This window comes from Castanea sativa, chromosome 12 (genome assembly GCF_040712315.1).
Source record: "Castanea sativa cultivar Marrone di Chiusa Pesio chromosome 12, ASM4071231v1".
NCBI classification, from domain to species: Eukaryota; Viridiplantae; Streptophyta; class Magnoliopsida; order Fagales; family Fagaceae; genus Castanea; species Castanea sativa.
The window spans coordinates 33165795-33175434 of NC_134024.1; the positions used below are offsets into that span (position 1 = coordinate 33165795).

Here is a 9640-nt window from a genome sequence, read left to right on the forward strand (position 1 = left end):
TTATAAAGTTAATAATTTGCATCAATTATAATTTAAAATTACTATATTTTTCAATCACAAAAATATTTAAAGGTGCAATAAATATTTTATATTTTAGATGAAATAATTTAATTATCACACCTTTAAATTTTTTTTGATTGAAAAACGTAATAATCTCCGATTATAATGAATTTAAATTATTAACTTTTACGCGCAAAAAAAGAAAAAAGAAAGAAAAAAAAAAGCCCTCCGAGCAAGCAGGCGCGCGTGCTTAGAAGGCGCGCATGCCTGCCTACCAGCCCCCGAGTCACTTGAACTCGATTTCTCAGCCATACTCTCTCGCTCCGTCTCTCACTCTCTCACGTCCGTTGGCAACATCAAGAGAGAAACATAAGAAGCAAGAAACGAGTTCTCTCAACCAAAGTCCCAGAGAGAATCAAGAACAAGAATCAAGGTTTCAATCGCCGCCGCCTCCTTCGCTGTCGCCGCCTCTCTGGTTTGTTTTTTTTCTGTCTTCGTGGTTTGGGTGTGTTCTTCGAGATTTCTGGGTTTGGGTTTTGTTCTTAGTGGTTTGGGTGTTCTTCGTTGTTTTTCTTGCAAGTTCGTTCTTTTTTTTCTTGCATCGCCGTTTTTGTTTTCCTGACCAACGAAGCTTTCTGGACGAAGTTTTATGGGTTTCTGTCTTAGGGTTTGTGTATGGAACTCGAGTGTATTAATCTCGAGTATGAATTTCCAAATGAAACTCCGCTTCTCTTGACTCGATTTGTTAGATTGCTAAATAGTTTTGAAATCTTGCTAACTAATGAAATTGTTTGGGGGATTTGGTTATTTAGAAAAAAATCCCAACGCATGCTTACAAAGTTAAAAGTTGAAAGAAACGGCACTCCCACTCCGAGACACGAGGAAGAACCACCGAACCTCAAACAAAGTTTGAAATCCTTACTGGGTTTTCTCGAAATTCTCTATTTCAGGTTATCAATTTTTCATTTTGGAATTACTTCTTTTTTTCTTCTTCTTTTTTGGGTTTTGATCATGAATAAGTTTCTAAAACTTGGGATAGGAAAGTTTGTACCTTGTGTTGTGTGGAAATTTTAAGAGATCCCAACTTTTTCATTTTAATAAGCCAAAAAGTCTCTTCCTTTTTGCGTTGGCATCGTATTATATTGAAAACACGAAATGGAAAATCACGCTTTACCCGCCTATTATTTGGCTTGAATACGAATTATCAATAACTGGTTTAAACGATTTCTCTTTCTACCTGAAATTTTAATTATATTTGCTTTTGATTCATGAATTTTAATGTATGCAGATAGTGATAAGGTTTGTGTTGTGTTTTTTGAGCTTTCTTTCTAAGCTACATGATTTATACTTGCCAGTTTTAAGGTAATATATAACTTTTTTCCTATTACATGTTGAAAAATATCAAAAGTGTGTAAAGGGGTTTTCCCTATCATGTTCTTAATCTACTACAATGCTTTTGATCGCTAATATAGTCATATCTACAGTGATCGGTAACTTTCAATTATTCTATCTCGGTGCCCAATCCCATATCATTGGGCTGATTAGCACTTTGATTCTTATTTGTGTCTGTAAAGAAATAACATTGTACTACATTAGTGAAGACTTAAGTTTCTATAATGTTCACCTTGATTTTAATGGCTTCTGTTGTTCTCCATGTCTGGCTGCCCCTTTACCCTTTATTTCAGGGGGGAAAATGGTGCTTAACTTGATTTTAATTGTTTCTATTTAGGAGTTTCATACCTATGACAAGAAAAAATATTTTGTTTCTTGTGTGTGTGGTGTGTGTGTTTATACTATCTTATTGTTGGTATGCCACTTTTTATTTTGTGTTTAGGTCTTAATGACAAAATGATTTACTCAATAATATTGTTCTATGGGTATATTGCTCTTATCTATGAGTAAAGGTTGTTGTTTACCTCTCTTTAATATTCTTAGAAGCTCAAATTTGGAAATTCAGATGCTAACCATTAACATTATTTTTAGAGGTTTGGAGGATAGACCTCTTTTGATTAGCCATATGCGGACCCTTGGCAAGAAAGGAATAGTTGACCTTCAATATAATGAGGTTGCTCTGGATATGTTGAAGTCTTTGCTGTTAAGTTAGTTGTATGATTGGATGATATCTTTTCTTCCTCCTTTCTATCAATACTTGTTCTTTTTGTTTTAATGTCATTGTGTCTGTGTACACAACTTGTGTACATGGTGTACTCTGAGTTTTTTTATTTTTTATTTTTTTTTTATCAATATTTATTACATATCAAAATAAAAATAGTTTGTTTGATTTATTACATATCAAAATAAAAATAGTTTGCTGATTTCTCTTTCTGCTGTGCTGTTTGTTTTATTTTTTCTTGTTGTTCATCATCATGAACAACTTGTACTTTTCCTTTTTTTTCCTCTTTAATAATAGTTTTCTGATTACCTATCCAAAAAAAAAAAGAATTAAATGTGTAGGTTGTTCTCTTTCCTAGAAAATTTGATCATTTTGTCTACTGAGCCCATCAGGAGAAAATGGCCCTTGATTACCTGCTAACTGATTTTAGCAGGTGGGGTCAGTTGCCCATAGGTTTTACTGGCTAGAGGCAAGTCCAAAGGGCTCTTTTTAGAAAGGTTCCCCACTTTATCAAAAACAAATGTTGTGCCTATTGTGTCGGTTTGAAGTAACATGAACCACTGTGATATCCACAGCTGGGTCAAATAAGATATAAAAAGTAAAAGATGATGAATTGAGGATTATACTGGAAGGGACACAGTGTTCTGTTTTAGAACTCTTGCTGAATTCATGAACATTTATGTTAGCAACTCAGTTACTTTCATGAATATTATGTATGCATGCATGTGATACTATTGGTATTTGTTTGGCGTGGTAAAAAGGTTTTTAATACATTATGTGATTGAGTGTGGCTACTAAAATTAATAAATTATATGTTTGGCTTGGTAAATTTACATTTTTCATGGCTCATTAGCTTACTCCTAGAATATGTAACTAAAAGGGAGTGTATTTAATCAAGTAAATTGTTGATAATATAATATTGAAATTGATTTCTGATCATGAATATATAGTTTACATTTTTTGTAATGCTCTGTAAGTTGATTAAAGATTATTGTTAATCAGAGTAGTGGGAAAATGGTTTCTGAATTAATAAATGCAAACCCAATTGTGTATGAGAAGAAAGAGCGTCGAGCACGAAGCGTGCCAACTGCTGTGGAAGAGTATGCTGTCGAACCCATTGACCAACAAGAAGTTTTTGATATCCTTTCTCTTCAATTATTTTGGTATGGTCTATGTACTTTAAAAAGTACTTATTCTAGAGGAATATCAAAAGTTGTGTTTAGGGAATTGCAATTGGATGGACACAATTTTTTTTTTTTTTTGAGTTGTTTTTAGCATACTTTTGGAATTAGTTCCTCTACTTTTGACATGGAAATGAAATGAAAGAAATAATACTTGGTTTTTTACTCTCTCACACACATGCACACCGACACTCATGCATGTTGGTGCAAACAAATGATACTTGATTTTAGTTCCATGTGTCTTTTTTTTTTTTTTTTTTTCATACAATCATCTCTAGGTTTACAGCCATATAGATGTACAAGTAAATAAAATATGGTTTCAACATCAGCTAAACATGTTATTATTGGATGCTTGACATCTTATGTTAAAATTTAAGTTCTGAATTAATAAATGCTGAACTTAAAAATAAATATGTTTATATTCCATTTTCTTTTGAACATCATAGTTCCTAAGATGCTTTCTGAAGTTGATCACTCATTTCTGGTTATGATATGGAAGAGAATGTACAAGTTCATTTTGCATCTAAATATGTGTGGGTAGTTATTCCTTCTTCCTCTTTTTTTCTCCTTAACATTCTTAAATCATGTAAGAGATATAAAAGACCCAGAGCATCCATACTCTTTGGAGGAGCTCAAAGTAATTACAGAAGATGCAATCGAAGTAGATGACCAGCAAAGTTATGTTAGGTGGTGACAATATTCGCTCTAACTTATTCTTGATTCTATAATGAACTTTTTGTTGATTGTGTTCATTTCTCCTCATTCTAATAAGAAGGGTGCTTCACTTCAGGATCACATTTACTCCCACAGTTGAACATTGTAGTATGGCAACAATTATTGGTCTTTGCTTGCGAGTAAAACTTTTGAGGAGCTTGCCCTCTCGTTACAAGGTATCAACCTTATTTCCTTATTGTGAACTTTGTTGACAAATTGTTCATTCATCACACAAGTGAATGTATTTTGGAATATTAGGACTTCATACCTGCATTTTCATTTTTAAAATTCCTTAAGTTATTTTGCATGAACATGTAGAACCAGCTCTCAGATTAACAAATCACAGACCAGTAATAGAGAACCAGTACATTAGAGATTTTATACTTGTACACTTCCTTTGGGCCAATTTTTTTTTTTTTTTTTGGTGTGGGGAAGGGGGGGGGGGGGGGTAAGAGTTTGACAGGTTTGTACACTGCTCTAAATAAGCTGATTAATGCATAAGATTGATAGACTTTGCCTATGTTTGGATCAAAGGTTGTGTTTAATGTTGTGCATTTGGAGGGAACGCAATAACACATGTTTGAAGATGTGGAGAGTGGCAAATCAGCTTCTTGCCTCTTTTGCTGGCTCTTTATTTGACTAGTCTTGGGCTTGGGGACTCGCAACTAGTGATTCCCTCCCGATGTTTATAGACTCCCTTCTTTCTTATACATAGTTTTGTTATTTTCCTTTTTTCTTTCTTTTTGTACTCTTTGGCTGCTTTGTTTTTTTCTGCATGAAGTAGTCTTTTTTCAATAAACTTTTCTTACCTATCAAAATTTTTTGTTTTGTTTTGTTGGTCTTTTATCTTTGATGAATGGGTTGGTGGCTCTTTCTAAGTAGAAATATATTGATAACAAATGCATGCATAGAGTGTAACAATCACTTTAGAAACAGTGTATGTGAAGCAGTGTTAGCTTTAAACAATGAACAGTCTGCAAGATTGTTAGCTTTGCACATTTAACTGCAAAATGCCTGATATTTTTCCAATAAGCTCTTGCTCAAATGGCACTTATTTCTCCCATAAAAATGGCTGGAGAGTTAAGTCATGGGATCACAGCCACAAGTGTGTGTAACTGAGATTTTGTTTTACTATTTTTGGATACATGTATGTAATTAATGATAGGTGTTATAGATTTAAATGATAGGAGGACCAATGTCTTAAAATTTACATGGAGTGAGATAAGTTCAAGGACTTTGATGTGTAACACGAGGCGATATCTCATGAGCCCACTCCACTCATAGACTGTGGGTCCTACAGGTGTTGTTTTTTGACTTGTATACCCTCAGGTGAGCATTTACCCACAATTATTATTTAGTGATACACTGATGCCACTTAATGGTTTATATTGGAATTTGGAACATAATTTATGTAAACCGTGTCTTTGTTACTTTTTTTTATTTTATTTTTTTATATATATATGAAATTTGAACTGGGCTTGGAATCTCCTGTGCTACATATAAGATTTACCTCATTACAACTCTTTCTTAATTTTTGTTTAGGTTGATATTAGGGTAGCCCCTGGATCTCATGCATCCGAGTCTGCAGGTAATCTCTCTCTCTCTCTCTCGCTAGCATGTGCATGATTATCTACATGTGGTTCTTAGATTATGGATCTATTACTTATCAAGTTAATGCATGGTATGTAGAGCCACGTTTGCCAAGCTAACATGCTATTCAGCTTATCGAAATCCCAGTCATGTCTACTCTCTTGAAGTGCTTTTTTAAATCCTTATCTATAAAGAAATACTAGCCTATTGCACGGGCACTTAATGTCAATATCATATAATTCAAAGACGCAATATACCAATATTGCTATTGAAGTTCACTTGTATGCCTGCTCATTATATAGCATTTCATAGACTTGGAAACAAGGACTTACTCAATGGTTAAGAGATTTCAGGCCGATCATCTTCATTCTATTATGTTTTAGATATGCTTTTCTGATAAGCGTTTTAGATATGCTTATTTCTGAGTCTTAGAATGCTTTTGTGGGTGGTAGACAGATTCTGGATTCGGTTCTCATCGCTAATGACTGTGTAGACAGCCGTGTGTGTGTGAGGAGCAAAATCCCAGGAGTGATGTGCAAATTTGTCATTGAAAAAGCTATGACCATATAAATTGGGAGGCTCTTTATAACTTTTAGGGAGGATGGGTTTGTCAATAATATATGCTCCCCGCTCTATGGTAACAAAACATTTTTGTATTACTACTCTTCTGGAAAAAACAATGGTATCATCAATTGACCATGAATAACTTTTGGAAAAAAAAAGGTTTAAAAAATTAAACAATTTTTTAGAAGTGCCTTATCTGTATACTTGTACACTTAAATGCAAAATCTCTTGAAATTCTAACTCATACACAAATGAAATTAAATATAAACTACAAAACAACCAAAAACTTATTGTTTGCTGAGATGGACTTATATCTTGCTTGCAAAGTTGGTTACCTCATATTTGCAGGATCAATTACATCTTTCTATTTTATTAGCTCTTTAAAGAGCAATTCTTGTTAAGTTAAAACTATACTCTATAGTCAAATTGTCCAATATTTTAAGTCATGTTAACGGGTGCCTTTAGGGCAATTTTTAACAAACCATTTTAAGAAAGTTTTGACATCACTTTTATTGGAAATAAAGAAAGCTATCAAGACATTAATTGTTTTTTTTTTTCTTTTCCCATAAAAACATTCCTAAAATGGTTCACTAACAAATACCCTTAGGGCAGTCGTTAACATTTCCTTATTTTAAAAGGTCTACACTGTGTAGACTCTCATTTGTGACAGAAAGGCTGGACTGGTTAAATCATCACTGTTGGATAGTCAAGAACCATCATAGAATGAAGATGATCATTTCATATAAGCAACAAATAGATACATTTATATTCCACAGGGAAAACTATCTTTTGATGAAAACTAAATCCACCGTATTAAAACACACATGATAATTAATACTTTAAACACTTATTGAGCATAATTGGACTGACTATAAAGACAATTATCTCTATAACCACCAAGGGCTGACCCACGTTAGGGCCAAGGGGGTCCATACAATATAGATATGTTTGAACCTTTAGTGATCCAAAGTTCCATGGTCCTTGGAAGACTTTCTCTGCTAATTTGTAGATTTGTTATGAAGAAGAGGAGTTTGAGAGCAGGGTTATAAATCGTGATGTTTTAAAATGCTTAAACCTGAAAATTTTGTGGGAAAATCAAGGCAAAAAAAATAAACACCGTAAGAATAGAATCTAGGACTATTGTTATTGATGTTGCTAAAATGTGTTAGCATTTTCTTGTATGCTCACTCAATATGTCGTATAAATTATGACACTACGAAATGACATTCATGTTGGGTTTTTTTCCCTCTTGGTATATGCAGTTAACAAACAACTAAATGATAAAGAACGGGTGGCAGCAGCACTTGAAAATCCAAATCTCGTGGATATGGTTGATGAATGCCTGGCTCCATCCTACAATTAAACTGTTGTACATCCATGCAATGTACTAGAGTAATAGTCTGTCTAAGCCTTTGGTCCATGGCTGCTATAAGATTTTCTTACTTATCAAAAAAAAAGATTTTATTTTCCTGTCTCATTCATGCAGTTTTGTCATTTCAGCTTTGTAATCTGAATTAGATGCAATTTGGATGTCTTGTATTTTTTTTTTTTTTTTGTTTAGTCTGTTAGTGTAGGTGATTATGTTAAAAGAATTTTTTTCTTACCAAGTAATCATAGATTATTCTGGTCTCTTAGATGCAAATGTGAAAACATTGTATATTTATAGTTTCTCTTATTAACACAGGAGATGATTTTACAGGTGTGCCACATTATTAGTGAAATTCTATCAATTTAAAGTCTTGTTTTGTTGGTAAATACTGACATTATCTGTAGTTCTCAAATCATAAGTTGCATGATGAGGTTTTAGCTTACAGCAAATTGAGGCTTATGGTGCCTAATTTTATGTTCGGATTACATGCCACTGTCCTTGATTGTGGCAGTGAGGTTGGTGTAGGTTTTATGATCAAATCTTAGAAAGAATTAGAGCTTTTTATTTTATATATATATATATATATATATATATATATATATATATACAGAGTCCTCAAGGATTCAACGGTTTGCTAAACTCATAGTTGAGTTTTTACATCACACTGGGTGGGTTCCTTTTTCTATTGGACATGATCCTAATTCTTAGTACGAGGGTGACTACACTATCCCAACTCCCTTTTCAGTCAATTCCCAAATATATAATTTGTGAATCACTCTCTTTCTCTCTCATAGAGAACGCACAAAAGAAATATTTTAGCATGAAAATCAAATTACTCACGAATTTTTTTTGATTATGCCCTCCAGTAGGATAGTGAGAGGGAACAATGGCTTGGATTTTGTTGAACTTGAATTCAATTGCATTTCGGTTCACATGGATCCCAAGGTTTAATGAGAGTCCTCAACATTTGTTGGGTTCTCGATCAACTCCTACAATTAGTCAAACTACAGCTACATCATTTCATTTTTATTTTATTTTTTCCTATCTTTACACTATCAATTTTAATGTTTCAGATTTCTATTTTTACATGTAGGAATTTTAGGTTCCTACAACCTATTTTTGAAAATCATCACTTACTAATGGTTCTGTTGGTCCCAATGTATAGATTGTAGTAGGGTTAGAGGGGAAATTTTGAGGTTCAGATTCCAAATTTTGCTTTAGACTAAATAAGCATGTGCTATTTGAAGTTCACCATTCAAGGAAACCAATGCCGAAGGATCAGTCTTATACATCATCATGTGGAGGGTCACCGTAAATTTCATCTCAAGGTTCTAGTGCTACTAGAACGGCAGTCACAACGAAAAGGACCACCGTAGCAACATATTGGTTGCCATAGTTTGCTTCCTCTAAAAGCTACAAATCCACTTTTCAAAAAAAAAAAAAAGCTACAAATCCCATAAGAAGAAGAATCATCAAAAGCTTCACCACAAATTGATTGAACCCTCCATTGACAATTAACACTCAAACTTCTTCACCATAAATTATTATTTTGGACCCTAATACTTGTCCTATATTTCAAAATGATTTCTAGTATTTTAAACGTGTCAATTTAGTTATTATTATATTGAGTTAAAATAGTCGGTATATGAAAAATATAGATATAGCCACATTAAAAAAGTGTCTTTTTTTTTTTTTTTTTTTTGATGGAATCTCTTTTTCTTGTTATTTATATTAGAAAGAAACACTCGGTTTTGTTAGTATTGAGAGTGAGACTAGCCTTCTTCTTTTTTTTTTTTTTTTAAACAGCTTGGTTGCTGATCTGATTCCAACAACTTCTAATAATCACCAAATTTCTTCTTCAAATTATTAATTTGCCCATTCCAAACAATCGGGTAGGCGTGGCCGCGTGGTAGCTAACCTAACCAAATTACCAAACACTCTAATAAACTTCAATGTAAACTTTGCCTAAACATCATCACATTCACATTCACATTCAAATTCACAGGCACCTGTGCCCTTGATCACCATTGATTCAAGCAATATAGCAGGGTCTCACTCATCATCGTAACATGTCATTTCAACTTTGAAAACGTGGGACACCCCATTTCA

At 33.4% G+C, this 9640-nt stretch overlaps 1 protein-coding gene across 4 annotated transcripts; it reads left to right on the plus strand.

Annotated features, from left to right (window-relative positions):
- The first annotated feature begins 211 nt into the window (after positions 1-211).
- LOC142621275 (protein AE7) lies at positions 212-7877 on the plus strand. Of its 4 annotated transcripts, XM_075794594.1 has the most exons (7): positions 337-475; positions 813-950; positions 3121-3251; positions 3876-3981; positions 4085-4184; positions 5551-5596; positions 7425-7877. In XM_075794594.1, the coding sequence occupies exons 2-7, from the start codon at positions 829-831 to the stop codon at positions 7523-7525; spliced, it is 606 nt and encodes a 201-aa protein (XP_075650709.1). In that variant the 5' UTR covers positions 337-475; positions 813-828; the 3' UTR covers positions 7526-7877. The 4 variants fall into 4 exon arrangements, with proteins under 4 accessions (XP_075650708.1, XP_075650711.1, XP_075650709.1 ...); XM_075794593.1 differs by lacking the exon at positions 813-950 and having other exon boundaries at positions 212-475; XM_075794596.1 differs by lacking the exon at positions 813-950 and having other exon boundaries at positions 334-475; positions 3116-3251.
- Positions 7878-9640: the final 1763 nt, after the last annotated feature.

Excerpts from the sequence above, each read along its gene's own strand:
- LOC142621275 (XM_075794593.1), top strand. The coding sequence starts at position 264 with ATGCCTGCCTACCAGCCCCCGAGTCACTTGAACTCGATTTCTCAGCCA. Across the intron at positions 3,982-4,084 it reads GACCAGCAAAGTTATGTTAG|GATCACATTTACTCCCACAG; the intron begins GTGGTGACAATA and ends GCTTCACTTCAG. Across the intron at positions 4,185-5,550 it reads GCTTGCCCTCTCGTTACAAG|GTTGATATTAGGGTAGCCCC; the intron begins GTATCAACCTTA and ends ATTTTTGTTTAG.